General features: G+C 39.6%; 1 protein-coding gene across 1 annotated transcript; it reads left to right on the forward strand.

Annotated features, from left to right (window-relative positions):
• Positions 1–161: 161 nt before the first annotated feature.
• LOC126215176 (60S ribosomal protein L15) lies at positions 162–7,215 on the forward strand. Its single transcript, XM_049941842.1, has 5 exons — positions 162–289; positions 584–781; positions 949–1,085; positions 1,355–1,465; positions 6,973–7,215. Exons 2-5 carry the CDS (start codon positions 610–612, stop codon positions 7,165–7,167), a joined length of 615 nt encoding a protein of 204 aa, XP_049797799.1. The 5' UTR covers positions 162–289; positions 584–609; the 3' UTR covers positions 7,168–7,215.
• The last annotated feature ends 9,351 nt before the right edge of the window (positions 7,216–16,566 follow it).

A 16,566-nucleotide genomic window follows, 5' to 3' on the forward strand; every position in this document is an offset into this window, starting at 1 on the left:
CAATAACAATTTTGCTAGTTCGACACGTTGTGGAACAGTAGTAAGCAAAACATGTACATAGAATTAGTAGGAGCATAAAATTTCAGAATTACTATTTTACTAGATGTTCACTTAATGATTAATTTTCCTTTTTACTTAGCTGCGAAAGACATAATTTTTGTCCTCCCTCGCGCAGGAGTGTCTCCCGACAGTACGCACAAATGGAATATCTCTGAATGTAAGCTCTGAGATGCCTTCAACAACTTTGGCATACACATCTCTTTCCTGTTGATCGTAGAGGATTCGGAAGGTAGGAACGCTTGTAATGATTATTGTATCGGGTTATATATTCACAATCTGTTGACCAGTGTCGATTTTCTTAACTATTATTAATTTAATGTGTGTTTGTTAACAGTTCCGTATGCTACTGTAATAGTTTAAAGAAATTAGTACCCTAAATATGTATCTTTAGATTACGGAGATCATGGCTGCAACGTGTTCACATAAATTTTATAACCCTCTTATATTTGTCAAGCGTTGCTTATATTAATGATCATTTTATTATACCATTTTCTTGGTTTTAATATTAATCGCTTTATTACAGATTGGTACCCCATTCCATATTCGGCCATGGGGGCCTATAAGTATATTCAGGAATTGTATAGAAAGAAGCAAAGTGATGTTATGAAATTTTTGCTTCGTATAAGATGTTGGCAATACAGACAGCTGACGAAAATGCATAGGGCTCCTAGACCCTCACGACCAGATAAAGCTCGAAGATTAGGGTACAGAGCCAAACAAGGTTTGTTGACTACTTTGTGTGGTAACCTACAATTACCAGTGATGATGATTTGTACATGCACCACGCTTACATTGTGTGTGGGGATATACTGTACCACTGATAGTTTCCGATAGGTTTTGTAAACTGATCCATATGAACATCGAGATACTAACGTCTTCATATTTCAGGATTTGTCATCTACCGCATTCGTGTTCGACGAGGTGGTCGTAAGCGCCCTGTACCAAAGGGTGCTACTTACGGAAAGCCTAAAAGCCATGGAGTTAATCAGCTGAAGCCCACACGTAACTTGCAGTCCATTGCTGAGGTCAGTTTCTGAAAATCTGCTACAACTGCTTTGAAATGCAACTTGTCATATTTGTAATTTGACTACGCCGTGAAAAATTGTCTTTGGAGTTATTTTCTTCTACTTTTCTGCAAAAGACCTCGGAAGGAGCGATGTATATGATGAAACATCTAGTGGACTGAGAGCTATGATTGAGTGATCTTCCTTGGATGTCTGATACCCCATAAACCATTCATATATTCGGTTTTTATCTTTCGAATTTGACTAATTGTATGAAATACTTCCTGCAGGAACGAGTTGGAAGGCGTTGTGGTGGTCTGCGAGTGCTTAACTCTTACTGGGTTGCACAGGATTCCACATACAAGTATTATGAAGTAATATTGGTGGATCCGGCTCACAAGGTTAGTTTCCTTACCTTTCAAGCAGTGTTTTCTTGAACATATGTTTGTCTACAAAAAGTTTATTATTTGTGTAATATGATTTCTATAATTGCTTCTGTGACCTATGTTTTGTTATTGAGGAGAGTATTGAAATGCAAATTGCTGCCGGCCGCGGTGGTCTCGTGGTTCTAGGCGCGCAGTCCGGAACCGTGCGACTGCTACGGTCGCAGGTTCGAATCCTGCCTCGGGCATGGATGTGTGTGATGTCCTGTTGCATTGTCTAGGATACACCCAGGCCATTTCCTTGTAGCTTTAGTTATTAATGCTGTGGTAGAATCTTCTGTTGATGTATTTTTTTGTCACATTGTCTAGGATACACCCAGGCCATTTCCTTGTAGCTTTAGTTATTAACTTGTCCTCTGACCTTGGTTGTAGAACAGAACTTGTATCGCTCATCTATAATGAGTTGAATGTTACTGAATAGACATATTTGAACACATTCCGTGGATTTTGTGACTATTAACAAACTGTTGTGAAATTTGTGTGTGTTGCATGAAGCCAATTTGAAACTGCAACATAACAAAAGGGTTGATGCCCTGACTTTCCTTGGGTGTTGACTTGATACACAGATTTACATTGTGTATCATGCTTGTTCCATGTAAACTGTCAGTTATTACATGCTTATTGGCTAGGTGAAGTTGTACATTTTACTCTGAAATTTTTGTGCAGGTTCTTTTTAAGAGTTCTGGCCTGCTGACATTGTTTCTTCTTTTCAATATTTGGGTATCTTTGAGAAAGAACATGAATGCTATCTAGGTGAACGGCTGATCATTGCAATTGAGTTCAACATTGAATTAATTGGACAAATTTGCTACCCAGAAATAGGCCTAAGCAGTTTAGTATACTGTAAATATATTTTACTCTACATAAGCCAGGAAGTCTTTCCCGATTGATAGCTCATTGAATTTAGGGATTCCCGGCTCCACATCTCATGCAGATTCCTGTTGGAAACCAATGTCGTAGGGTCATTGCATTTGTTTTTACTTCCTTTTGTGGGGTATGTTGTTCTGTCCAATAACATTCCTTACATTCACTTTGATCTGTACATAAACTGATGGTGGCTCTGTAAACCAGTATTTTTTTTACTACTGGCAGTGGCATTGGACAAAGGTATTTTTTCATATGCACAACTTTTAACTATGTGTTTCAGAATGCATATAAGTGGTTGAAGTGACTGGACCGCTCACCTTGAATACTGATCCATAGAGTAGCCCCAAGTCTAGATTAGGTTGTAAGGTGAGAATTTGGTTGAAGAGTTGAAGCCAACAAATGTAAATGCAAGTAATGGTTGTGGTGACAGATTGTCCTGTAGTACAGCCTATTGACATGCACACCATAATGAAAGGCACTTTCCCATACTTAAAGTATCTTCCATCATAAAAGTAAAACTGCAGGGTACACACAATATACACATATTGTAAATACTCTATGAAAAATGTAAGGGGATCTATTATGTAACTTTCACCCATACAAGTGGTAATAGTTTTCAGCTGCTGCAATTGTCTTTGTTGGACTTGCCTTTCAAAAGCTAACACTTGTGCGAAAACCACACACAGAACAGTGAAAGTGTTTTTGTACAGAAAATAGTAAATATGTATACTTGTAGCTGTAGGTGCCTAAGTGTGCGTCAATTGTAAAGCTGTTTGTAAAGTTCTAGTCATTTGAGTTACAGAGTATGTGAATATCTTCATGGCAAATGAGTGGAATAATTGTCATGAAAAGCACGCAAATTGTAAATAGTATAGCAAAGGCTCCCACTTGTTGTCTTTTATGTATTGAAGCAGCATTTTATTGATTAGTTGCAACATTTAAAGAATGTGTTAGCAGAACACATCAGTGCAGTGTAGGAGTTGTAACATGTAATGAACATCAGCAGGAGAGTGCTGAAGATCAGTGTGAGTTTTTTCAGAAATATATTGGGACATGCAACAAAGCAGCTGCACAAGTAGTTATTGGGGTTTGAAGAGGTGGTGAAATGTTGCTAACTGTGGTCATACCTAAGTTTTCTTCTAAATGTGCTCACACTGTAAATCAGCATATTTGAAAATGCTTAATCTGGTTAAGAATGAAAGTTGACAAGGCATAAATTAGCCAGATGTTAACTGAAAGTGGTTGTAATTTTAATGTATTGGTATCTGACTTCCTGCCACTGTTGCACAATAAACTGTACTGCAAAATATGTCTGGGCTAAACCTTGAATACACTGTATCATTGAAATAGTAGACTTTTATAATATGTAATTATAAATACGTTATTCCGAATTATCGCATATTAGCTTAAGTGATAATGAACTTTTTCTTCTTGTTCAGAGGGGCAGTGAAACGATATTATTTGTTGTCACAAATATTTGGCTATTGTTCTACGAATGCGTCACACTTTCTGGGTGTGCCATTGCGCCATTTTTCCGAATGTCTTGTGATTTTAGTGTGTGGTTAGGCAGGAACCTGAATACAGTACGAATTGTCACAAAACACTTTGTTGTGGTGACACTGATCTGTAGCATAGTCTAAGGTCTAGGTTAAGTAAGGTTAACAAATTGGTGAAGCCTAGAAATGTGAGAGCAAAAGACCTGATTGTGGTGACAGGCTTACCTATATCACAGTAGTGAAAGTGTTACCTTGCTTTTCAGGAACAATAGGCATTTTCTCAAGTACGTTGAAATTCTGTAGGATGTTGCTATAGGACACAGCCTCAATTGATAGAATCATTAATGAGATTACAAATTTCCTGTTTCATGAAACTATTAATTTTTAAGCAAATATAGCTTGTTGCAGCTAGTTCGTAGCATGCTCACATGGATTGTTGCACAGAAGGGCCACATGTGACATTGTTCCACCAGTGTTGATACTGTATCAAGAACTGATGTATTATGAAATTTGAACTTTGTAAACTCTGTAAGATCTTACTGTTCACACACAGAATGTGGAGAGACTTGAGGTTATTTCGTGGGTTACCTAGCTGATTGTACACTGAGGTTGAAAAGTCATACCACCTCCTAATATGTCAGACAACCTTTTGCCCAATATAGATAGTTCAGAAACTCTATGTGACATAGGCTCAACACGTCATTGGAATTCCCTTGCAGAAATACTGAGCGATGCTACCATTATGGCCATCTATACTGAGCCATGCTACCTTCATGGCCATCTATAATTGCGAAAGTGTTGCTGGTACAGGATTTTGTGCCTAAACTGATCTCCCAATTATGTCCTGTAAATTTTTGATAGATAGCCATCATTGGCCTGAATTGTCCAAAATGTTCTTCAAACCAGCCACAAATAGCTGTGGCCCAATGACATGTTTGGAAACATGAAGTCGATGAATGGCTGCAAATGCTCTTAGTAACTGTATGTAACCATTTCCAGTCAGTGATGGGATCACGTGAACCAGAGGACCCAGTCTGTTCCATGTAAACACAGTCCACACCATTATGGAGCCACCACCAGTGTGCAGAGTGCGTTATCTGCAAATAGGGTCCATGGTGTCTGTGCTGCATGTAAATTGTATCCTCAGGTCTTACCAATTGAAATTGGGATTCAATTGACCAGGCCAGTTCTGCAGTCTAAGGCCCAAGCAATATAGTGATGATCCCAGCAGAGGCACTACAGGCGATATTGTGCATTTAGCAAAGGCATGTGTTAGTTGTCTGCAGTCATAGCCCATTAACACAAAGTTCTGCAACACAGTCCTAACATATATGCTCGTCACACATCCCACTTCATTTGTGTGGTTATTTCAGTAAGTGTTGCTTGTCTAAGTGCAAACAGCTCTAAGCAAATGTGACTGCTCTCGGTCATTGCGTTCAGGCCACTGGCCACTGCATTGTCTGTGGTGAGAGGTAATGTCTGAAATTTTGTATTCTCAACATGCTCTTGATGTAGTAGATCATGGAATATTGAATTCTGAAACAATTTCTGGAATGAAATACCCCATGTGTCCGGCTCCAACTACCATTCCATGTTCAAAGTCTGTTAATTTCCATTGTGCAGCCATAATCGTGTCGGAAACCTTTTCATGTGAATCACCTGGGTACAAATGACAGTTCTGCCAATGCATTGCACTTATACCTCATGTACCCTATTGTTACACCATGAATTTTGTCACCTCAGTGTATGTTCTGTTGAGGATATTGCTTGACACAGACATTACACCTTTTTTCTTTCTTTCCCCCATTGAAGTGAGTAAACTTTGTCTGGCAGAACTGTAGTGCAGTAATTCTTTCAAAAATGCTGCAAACATCCCTTTTGAGGAAATCAGCACGTTCACTTTCCTCAACACTCAAGTTGTGGTATGGCATCAGTTTACTTGGTTCTGTACACTTTGTAAATTACTTTAGGACATACATTTTGTTCCTGTTTCATGCTGAATGGTTTTTTATCATTTGTGTATAAGCGCATTGAAAATATGGATAATGTGAATGGCTGATAAGTCACATACAGTGTGTTCGGATTCTGTGGTGTGGTTGGTTGATGGTCATGTCTTGCTCTGTGATCCTCACAAAAGCACAGCACAATCTTGGGTTCAGTTCCTGAAGCTATTGTGCCTTATTTGCTGGATTCGTATTTATGCTTATGTATTTCAAAAGTAGGCAGTTTCAGTGGTCCATCGCATTAGTGATATATCCAAGCCACTTTTTTTTCTTCAGTTCGTTATGCTCAAGTGCCAGGTAATAGTGGTATGTAAAAATAGTACATTTAGTGTTCATACTGCCATTAGGATACCTTTAGTTGTTTGTTATGGCATTGTGTGCCAAAGGCAAGGTTGCAGATTTAAAGTCTCTGTTGTTAGCAATAGTTTAATCTGTAAGGCAGTGTCAAAGTAGCACACTCATAGTGGCAAAGTGTCAGATTTATTTTGGAATTGGTTGTTTTATTCCTGTGGGTTTCTTAAATTAGGCAGTATAACATTTGATGTTCCTTTTAATTTGGAGGAGGTGGTTGTATTTTTTACCTGTGACACTGAATCACTTCTCCCTTATGGTTTAGCAATACGCTTAACAAGTTAACCAAAACTTCTATAGACTTGGAAATACTTTTCTTCATGAGAGGAGAGGAGGGGGAGCAGGCAGTAGCAGTCAAAAGTATACAATGCATTCTTTTGCTGATTCATTGATTCACAGAACTTGGGTATTCATTTCTGCGTGCCTTTATATTTTTGCAGGATGTTTTGCCTGACGTGCACCAGTTTTAAGTTTCATTTGCATTCCCTGATGCAATGAACTGATTTTTTTTCAAGATCAGTACTAGTCACTACATGTTTGAGGTGTAGTTTGTGATCCAGAACAATACTGGAACTGTTAGTTAACTTATAAGATTACTTCTATGGCAAATTTTTTGTTGCAGTGGCAGTTGACATCAGTTTGTGTGTCAGCATTAATATATATGAACTTAATAGTATAATATTGCAGCTGTTTAAGATTGTGTAAGGGAATTAAACACTTGGAAAAAATTTTGGTCTGTTTCTTGCAGGCAATTCGCCGAGATGCTAAGATAAACTGGATATGCAAACCAGTGATGAAGCATCGGGAGCTGCGCGGACTTACCTCTGCTGGCCGCAAGTCTCGTGGCCTCGGCAAGGGTCATCGCTACAGCCAGACCAAGGGAGGATCCAGGCGAGCTAACTGGCTCAGGAGAAACTCTCTGCAACTCAGAAGGAAACGTTGATTGTGTTTTGTTGGTGGAAAGCAATAAAGTTCTTTTCGTGGTCTTCTACTTTTCAGACTTCTCCCTGTTATTCATAATCCATTTCCCATGCTATGAGTTACTTTTGCCCTTTTGTACGTTCAAAATTCTAAAACTTTCTGATGCTGATTGAATATTAATGCTTCCTGCCAAGAAATACAGTGACCACTGGTGCACAATAAACAGCAATCAGTAATATCAAAAGACCACCATGGAATTACCTTTGTTGTGAATAGGTTTTTGAGCAATCTATCCAGAAGTTGACTCGCATTACAGTTGATAAATTGTAATAATCATTTTAGCTATTAGTTATTTTGGGTTCACTTTTGATTGAAAGTGGTGGGCGGACAGATGTAAGAGGAAATAAGGTAGTTTACAGGGCGCGCAGTAGTAATGGGATTTCTTCATCGATCCTCAAGGGGAATTGCCAAAGTCTCTCGAAACATCGTGAAAAAGGTGGAACTGTATTGCTCTCTTCTGGCTCAACTTTAAACGGACACTTTTGGGTTCCTGGAATATTTAAGTTATTTAGACTCGAAGAAATCACAGAACTCAACTCGTCTTGAATGGTATTAAGAAACAGGCCTGTGTTTTCCATTAATAGGCTAATTCAATTGCAGAGGAGATATTGCTGTTTTTTCTTCTAAACTTTGTATTCAAATTTTCTAATGCCAAGTGAAACATTGCAGTGATTAAAAGCATTGTCTCTAGGAAATAGCTTATTTGGCTATTGATGAAAGCAATATATATCTGTTGAAGATAGTTTACTGATTTCACTTGTATTGACACAGCTGGCGTATGAGACTCATTTTATTGGGGAAATAATGGGCGATGTGACATTGATATACAGGTAGCAAATAATGTGTGAATGTGAAAAATTACAAAGTGATGCTAAGAATATTGCCACAAATTGTGTGGTCATTGTACATTCCAAAGTGGTTAGGGACAAACGTGTTTTTAGGTCATAATTACAGATTTTCACTGTACATTTACTCAATTCTAGCACGAGAATTTGACCACTGAAAACATAAAAAGAAAGTCCCAGATGTTTACCTGTGCTCCTAAAATGGATAGCTGCTTAAAATTTAGAGGCTATTTTTCATTTCATATGTAAAATAATTATTACATTTGCAGTATGTGACACAAATTCTTATGACACTCAGGTCTCCTAATCAAATTTGAAAATAAAAATGTCTGGATATATTTTACTGTTGGTGTACTGAAGGTAGAGAGGAAGTGGTTACCGGATACAAAGAGAACAAATCTTAATACATTAATACCATCATTTAATGACACCAAGTTTTGTCCCTGACATACCTAGAAACAAAATTCACAACCACAGAAGATTAATAATGTGCCATTATTATACCTGCACTAGTAATTTACAGAGATTAGCTATTAGTTGATGCCTGACTGCCTTGCATCTTTGTCATCAGTACACTCTATTAGTATTAAACTGAGTAAAGCTCTCTTGTTGCTATCTGCGTCCTACACAGCAAGTATCACTTGGCATTATAATGCACGGTCCAGTCACATCAATATTACTATATGTCCAAAGTCTGATAAACGATCTTTTTCAGCTTGGAAATTCAGGAAGAGTCAGTGAGGTTCTGGGCGGTACCAACAGGGATTTGGAACCGAGCCGACTCCAGTGCAGTGGACAGCTGCACTAGGCTTCTTACTGTTAGTTGGGGATTTATGGCGTGAACAGCCCAATTGAGGTGGTCCCCACAGATTCTTTATTGGGCTTAAATCCAGCAAGTTTGATGGCGAAGGGAGTACTGTAAACTCATATTGGTGCCTTTTGAACCAAACATGTATACAGTGAGCTGTGATATGCTGCATTGACCTGCTGGTAGATGCCATTTCTGAGGAAAAACACATTGCATGCAGGGGTGGACATGGTTCGCAAGGATAGACACAAAATTGTGTAGATCCATTATGCCCTCAAGAATGAAAAGATCGCCAAGGGAATTCCACAGAAATATTCCCAGACATAGTGCTCCCTCCTTCACTCTGGACCATCATTGCTGCAGGGCTGTACATGCCAAGTCATCTGCCTATTGGAGCATAAAATGTGATTCATCTAAAAAGGACACCTGTCACCACTCAGTGGATGTCCGATTCCAGTACTGGTGTGCAAATTCCAGCATTCGTCAGCATGGGTGCATGAACCAGGTGGCTGCTACAGAGGTTCGTATTCAGCAACATTCGATGAACAGTGGTTGAAGAGATACTGTTGGTAGCCGCTCGGTTCATCTGGGCGGTCACTTGCTCAACAGTAGTATATCTCCACAGGTGTTATTCAGCCCTGTCATCTACAGCCCATGGTGCACCACAGTTACCTCAGTGGCGGTTTTGGATGGTGCCATATTGCAATGCATGGTATACTTTAACCATGGCAGCATGTGAAATGAACATAGCCATTTTGGAAATGCTTCCACCCTTGGCCTGAAAGGCAATGATTGTGCTCTTTTGGATGTCAGATCAGTCATTCCTGCTTCCACGTTATGACTGCACTGGTTTTCGCATCCCCTGACATGCGTTAGATACCATCCACTGCAAGTGCTGACATCTGTGTGTGGCTGTCGCACATTGATATCGACAATGGCCACATTAATGTAACTGAAGTGTGTAGATGCAGCTTCATAGTAGCTGGATGTGAGGGATCTGTAATGTCATTAAATTTTCTGATGTGGCAAATGAGCGAGTTTTGCTACTGTGTGGTGGCAACTTTCAACTGAAGGCATTACCTTAAGAGTTATCTAGGCTGGGCAGAAGGATGTAATGACTACACATTGGAAACAACATATTATTGGTGTTCACATTAAGACAGTTCTAATTGCTGCCACCACCAACACTGTTTTCTCCACTTATTTTCTTCAAAACTGATTGTGCGACTATGAGGTTGTGCTGGAAAGTAGTGCCTCTGAATTTTTTATGTGAAAACTCTTACCTCTTTTTAAATAAAACAAATGTTCTGAACAATTTACATCTTTTTTGTTATGTCTACACATTTGCAGCACTCTGCCACCGGAGGACTACCGTATTTACTCAAATCTAAGCCGTACCTGAAAAATGAGACTCGAAATAAAGGGAATAAAAATTTCCCGAATCTAAGCCGCACGTAAAATTTGAGACTCGAAATTCAAGGGGGGAGAAAAGTTTTAGGCCGCACCTCCAAACCGAAACAAAGTTGGTCCATTGTAATATGAGACACGATTTAGGTCGAATGAATGACGATACAGCTACAGTAGTTTGGTTCGAGTCGTAAGCTTAGCAGTTAAGCTTTACCAGGTAGCCATTGCTATGCGTCAGGCGCTCTGTCCGTATTTATATGGGTACCCTTCCTTTTTCACGTGCTTCATCTGATTTGAATCGATTGCTTATTTTGCTTTGAACTGATAAGTGCCATTTTCTTTGTTATAGGTGTTTGTCACTCTGAAGTTGAAAATGCATTACTGAATTGTGTCATGCATTGTTTGTCGCATTCTGATAGTGAGTGTTTACAGCCTGTCACCGCTCACGGCATGACTTGGTTTTGTGTGCGCACCGCAATGGCAAGAGACTGCTATTTGTTGTTACTTACACTGCTGCTTTCTTTGATAATGATCAACAAGAACCAAATAATAGGCTGCGTATGATAGAAGATGTTCTGAACAAGAGTTAAGCTAAAATTTTTCTCAGTTTGAAAATCTTTGCAGACACCTCTTTAGTACATTATATTCTGCACAGAAATTAGTCATCTTAGTTTTAAAAATCTAGTCAGTTGCCGTGCTTCATTTCTGACTGTATCACTATTAGGCATAAGAATAATACGAATATAAACATGACACGATACGTATATTCTTCCACGTTCGCTGTTGTCTCGCTCTCGTTTCGTAGTTTATTAGGCAGACAGGATTTAAACAAGATAGCAGCAAACACGAAAGAATACATGGCACAATGTTTATATTTGTATTATTCTTATGGTGAAGAGAATAATGCATGTGATTCACATTTCATCAGGTTCCTATTAGCAACCATCTCTTCTCACAGGTAGGAAAAAATTCAGAACGTAGAGTTGACCATACTGACAAACATCCCAAACAGTCTTGCCAGTCTGATTTTCGTAGTACTTTGAAATTCTGCTGCATTTGAAGATGAGCAATACGGAATTTGTATTTACTTTGTTGGATAATGTATGAAAATGCAGTGGTCGAAACTCGGGGCAGAGAAAAAAGCTCGTATTCCACCTTTTTTTTATTTACTGACACAGAGGCTTTGGCACCAGTATTTATCTTTGTGCCTACAAAGCATGCCTGTGTAGTGCTACATGTATTCGACGGCAGAAGTTAGTTGTGGTGGCACCTATCGACATTTTTCAGAACTTCCGCTTGCTTTGCACTCGATTCTAAGCCGCAGGCGGTTTTTTGGATTACAAAAACCGGAAAAAAGTGCGGCTTAGATACGGTAAATACGGTAATTGTAGTATTAACATGGAAGTGTGTAATGTAAATGCAAGTGTGTGAGAAACAGCACTCTGTAATAGAGTTTAAAAGTTGAGTTTGTCCATGCATGGAGCACCCTCTCGTTCAGCATGACAATGCCATAACACACATTAGCACTGTGAGATCTGCAACTCTGATGCCTTTGATTCGCTATCATCAATCATCCTCCATACAATCCCAACTTGGCCCATCTAATTTTCATGTGTTTCCAAAATTTAAAGAACACCCCCGAAGACATCACTTTGATAGTGATGAAGTGGTGCAAGCAGAAGTGAGGTTGTGACTGTCAACAAGGTTAATGATCCTACAGTGATGGTATCAACAAACTGGTCTCTCATTGCGAGAAATATATTAGCCACCAGTGTGACTATGCTGGGAAATAAATATGTAGACACGATGCTTAAAGATATTTTAAAGAGTTTGAGAGATTTCACATAAAAAACACAGAGGCATTACTTTTCAGCACGTCCTCAGATTTTGTTTCATCCACTATTGGATACAGCCCTTCTTCTAGACTTCGACGTACAGTTCAGTTTCCAGCTTAACTACACCATGCTGCTTCTGAATATTTTTCCATGTCATCTACCCACCTCTAATCAGGTCATTGTGTCTTTTATTACTTCTTGCAATTGAGCAAAAAAGTTCTTACTCCATTTACCATCTGTTCATTGGGCTGTATGTCGTATCCATCTTCATTTCTTTGTCATTACCATCACAAAAATGTCTTCCACTGTATTTTGTTCCCCAGTCAGTGTGTTTTTGTGTGTCTCATATTAATTCCTGTCGTGCGTCTAGTATTTGAATGGTGTACACATTGGAGGTATATGCCTCACTGCTGGAAGTCAAAACTGATAACACACATGATTGTAAAATTTTGTTTTCAGAAGCATAAGACGTTCAATTTTGAAACTGTTGTTAGTTTGTCAAAAGCATGACAAGTCATATTTGCTCATGTGTTTGCTTTCTTGCTGTTATCCAGTCATCTTCAACTGCCTCAAATTAAAAATGATTACCTAATTTGCATATTTTCTTTTGTTTGTATTCGTTAGACATTTTAGGCATAAATCACATTTGTTCTGTTAAATTGTTTCATTCATTATTGAAGTTCAACAGGAACAAATGGAAACACTGCAGTCTCGTCAGCACGATGACAGTGATTGAGGTATGTTCCTTAAACATGTAATCCTTTGTTTACCCAGTTTCAGGGTCTGAAAACTTCCTCTTGAACTGCTGAGAACTGTGATGGTGACATAGCATCCTCTAGCCCAACTTCTTTTATTTTGTATTTCCTGCAGCCCTGACGATGCATAATGGAAACTATAGTATTGGCAGATGTATGATTAAGTATACTTAGGTGGGTTGTGGCAATGCCTCGGTTACTTGCCCCCCCACCCCCCCCCCCACCCCTCCGCCACACTTGTTTCCAACGCTTCCCCACACTAATAATAAATGCAGGTTGGACTGCCGCACCCTGTAATTAACATTTCTGTATGATGGGTTAATGTAAACACAAGAGTAGCCATTGCAATATGAAATTCTGGCACATTAATAACCTGTGTAACTGCCAGAATGTTGAATCCAAGCATGGAAATGTACAAGCATCGTGTCATGAAGGTACTGGATGTTAGTTTGTGGGGTGGATTTCCATGTCTGTTGCACTTAGTCACTCAATTCAGCGACAGTTAATGCTCCCTGTGGCTGATGCTGGTGTTGTTGTCCGATATGTGCTCGATTGAAGACAGATCTGGGGTCAGGGGAATGCATGCTACACCGTATGTGGCTCGGAGTTGTCCTTGAAGTAACCAATTTGAAACAATTCATTGCACCACTCTGGTGCCAACTGCTGCTCAGATTGCTGCTGCAGACGCTGTATGAGGTGCCAGGACCGTATGCTGATTACGCTAGTTTTTTTCTTGGTAGTGCCAGATGGTCATCCAGAGCCCACCCTTCTTGCAACCTTACATTCTCGTGACCAGTGCTGCCAGCATTCATTTACAGTGGGTACATTCCAGCAAAATCTTTCTTCGGTGTTGCCGAAGGAACATCCAGCTTCTTGTAGCCCTATTATACGACCTCGTTCAAACTCGGGGAAGTGTTGATAATGACACCTTTGTCACCTTAAAGGCATTCTTGATTTACATCGTCATAGTGGCATTATTAGCACCACTCATGCAACTGGTGCAAAATGTGAATGGACATCATCTTTCAGATGTAGAAACATGCTTACCATCTTTCATTTATGTTGCACAGCTCTTTCTTGGTGTTGCCATTTTTTCCCTTCATTGTATATCAGAGACAAATGTGATTTTACACTTTTTGTGGGAAATCGAGCTACATTCGCAAGTACATGATTTTATCCACCATGCTATCAAAACACATTAAAAATATTAAATTTAGCACTGCTCTCTTGTGATGTCCCTATAACTGTCCTACACAGCAAATATCGCCTGGCAGCATACTAGCTGCACGTATGTACAGGGCTGTTACAAATGATTGAAGCGATTTCATAAATGCACTGTAGCTCCATTCATTGACATATGGTCACGACACACTACAGATACGTAGAAAAACTCATAAAGTTTTGTTCGACTGAAGCCGCACTTCAGGTTTCTGCCGCCAGAGCGCTCGAGAGTGCAGTGAGACAAAATGGCGACAGGAGCCGAGAAAGCGTATGTCGTGCTTGAAATGCACTCACATCAGTCAGTCATAACAGTGCAACGACACTTCAGGGCGAAGTTCAACAAAGATCCACCAACTGCTAACTCCATTCGGCGATGGTATGCGCAGATTAAAGCTTCTGGATGCCTCTGTAAGGGGAAATCAACGGGTCAGCCTGCAGTGAGCGAAGAAACGGTTGAACGCATGCGGGCAAGTTTCACGTGTAGCCCGCGGAAGTCGACGAATAAAGCAAGCAGGGAGCTAAACGTACCACAGGATGGTGCTCCACCGCACTTCCATCATGATGTTCGGCATTTCTTAAACAGGAGATTGGAAAAACGATGGATCGGTCGTGGTGGAGATCATGATCAGCAATTCATGTCATGGCCTCCACGCTCTCCCGACAACCCCATGCAATTTATTTCTGTGGGGTTATGTGAAAGATTGTGTTTAAGCCTCCTCTACCAAGAAACGTGCCAGAACTGCGAGCTCGCATCAACGATGCTTTCGAACTCATTGATGGGGACATGCTGCGCCGAGTGTGGGAGGAACTTGATTATCGGCTTGATGTCTGCCGAATCACTAAAGGGGCACATATCGAGCATTTGTGAATGCCTAAAAAAACTTTTTGAGTTTTTGTATGTGTGTGCAAAGCATTGTGAAAATATCTCAAATAAAGTTATTGTAGAGCTGTGAAATCGCTTCAATCATTTGTAATAACCCTGTACTAACTGGACACCACCTGTAAAGTCATGAAATTTGTCTGAGGATGTAAATAAGGGAGTTGTGTTTCCATGTGGTGGCAACTTGCAACTCAAATAATCCCATTTCAAGTTATCTGGGCTTCGCTTTACAAAGCAGCATACGTAGTTAGACTGAACCACAAGAAATCAACATGAAATGAGGATACAATCAATGATTTCTACACAGAAAATAAAGAGACCTCTTTTCAAAAGCGATTATAAACAGCATTTTTAGACAATGCAAATGATCAACACTTGTACAGTGATAAGAAACATTGTCATGAAGCTAGGATAAAAGTTCATCTAACACTTTTTAAGGCTAAAATCACTATTGGGTATCACTTAACACAAAACAGCCACTCTGCCCTCCATTATTTTAACTGCAGTTATACTTGGTGTCTTGATACAAATTTTGCCTTTGATATGGAATATCAGACCTTCGAAGATGTCTTTCAAAGCTCCAAATACATTCTATGGGGAAAATGTGTAGACCTTCTGGATCATGTTATTCAGTGTGCTTTGTGAAACGTTCATACCTCAGTGTTTTATAAAGAATTCAAGAGAACAGTGGTTGAAAATTTTTTAGACAAAATATATGAAGATAAAGTATGAGGACTGCATGTTAAAAAACTGACTGAATATCAGACACTGTAGCAGAAAAGATTACAAAGACAGTAGATCAGTGTAAATGCCAAGCCTTAATGGTTCTGTGAAGTTTCTGTAATGTTTGTGACAACGAAAGTGAAGTTATATTTGTTGGTTTTCTTATTTAGTGCATTCTCCACTTGAGTTTCACTATACAAGTGTGGTTTGAGAGGTCTGGTAAATTTCCATGAATGACTGGAATATTTTTCCTGCACCTTCATTGTTGGTAAGCTCGATTATTCCAAGGAGCATACAGTTCATTGTTGACAGCTGTCTTAATTGGTGTGTTGACTGCAAATGAAATTGGAGAAAACCGACTTTCATGCTGTTATCAAACACTTTCAATCAAAGGATTCAACTGCCACACAAATCGAAACAGAATTGGTTGAAGTTGAAGTGGGCTCTGCATCATCATTGAAGACCATTTACTTTTGGATTAACGAATTTAAAACTGGTCGGTCATGCACTGAAGATGAAGCGTACTCTGGCTGTCCTGTTTTGGTCACCACTAAGGGAACCGTTGACAAAATCCATGCTATGGTAATGCAAGACCACCGAATAAAAATTTGTGAGGTTGCTGAGACTGTAGGCATGTCAACTGAATGCATGCATAATATTGTGCGCGGAGAAGAAGCTGTGTGTGAGGTGGGTGCTGCAATTGCTCTCAGTCAACCAAAACCATATCTAGCACATCATCTCAACACAATGTCTGGTGATGCTTGATCACACTCCACAATACTTTTTGCATTGATTTGTGACTTGATTAAATGTGGATCTGCCGTTACACACCAGAGTCAAAACAGTGAACAAAGGCTGGTGAAAATGCACCGAAGGAGGCAAAGACG

Source organism: Schistocerca nitens, chromosome 12, assembly GCF_023898315.1.
Source record: "Schistocerca nitens isolate TAMUIC-IGC-003100 chromosome 12, iqSchNite1.1, whole genome shotgun sequence".
NCBI lineage: Eukaryota > Metazoa > Arthropoda > Insecta > Orthoptera > Acrididae > Schistocerca > Schistocerca nitens.

Bases quoted from the DNA above. Each gene is read 5' to 3' on its own strand.
- LOC126215176 (XM_049941842.1), top strand. From the start codon at position 610: ATGGGGGCCTATAAGTATATTCAGGAATTGTATAGAAAGAAGCAAAGT. The intron at 782-948 runs GTTTGTTGACTA...TTCATATTTCAG, and splicing joins AGGGTACAGAGCCAAACAAG to GATTTGTCATCTACCGCATT. The intron at 1,466-6,972 runs GTTAGTTTCCTT...TGTTTCTTGCAG, and splicing joins TGGTGGATCCGGCTCACAAG to GCAATTCGCCGAGATGCTAA.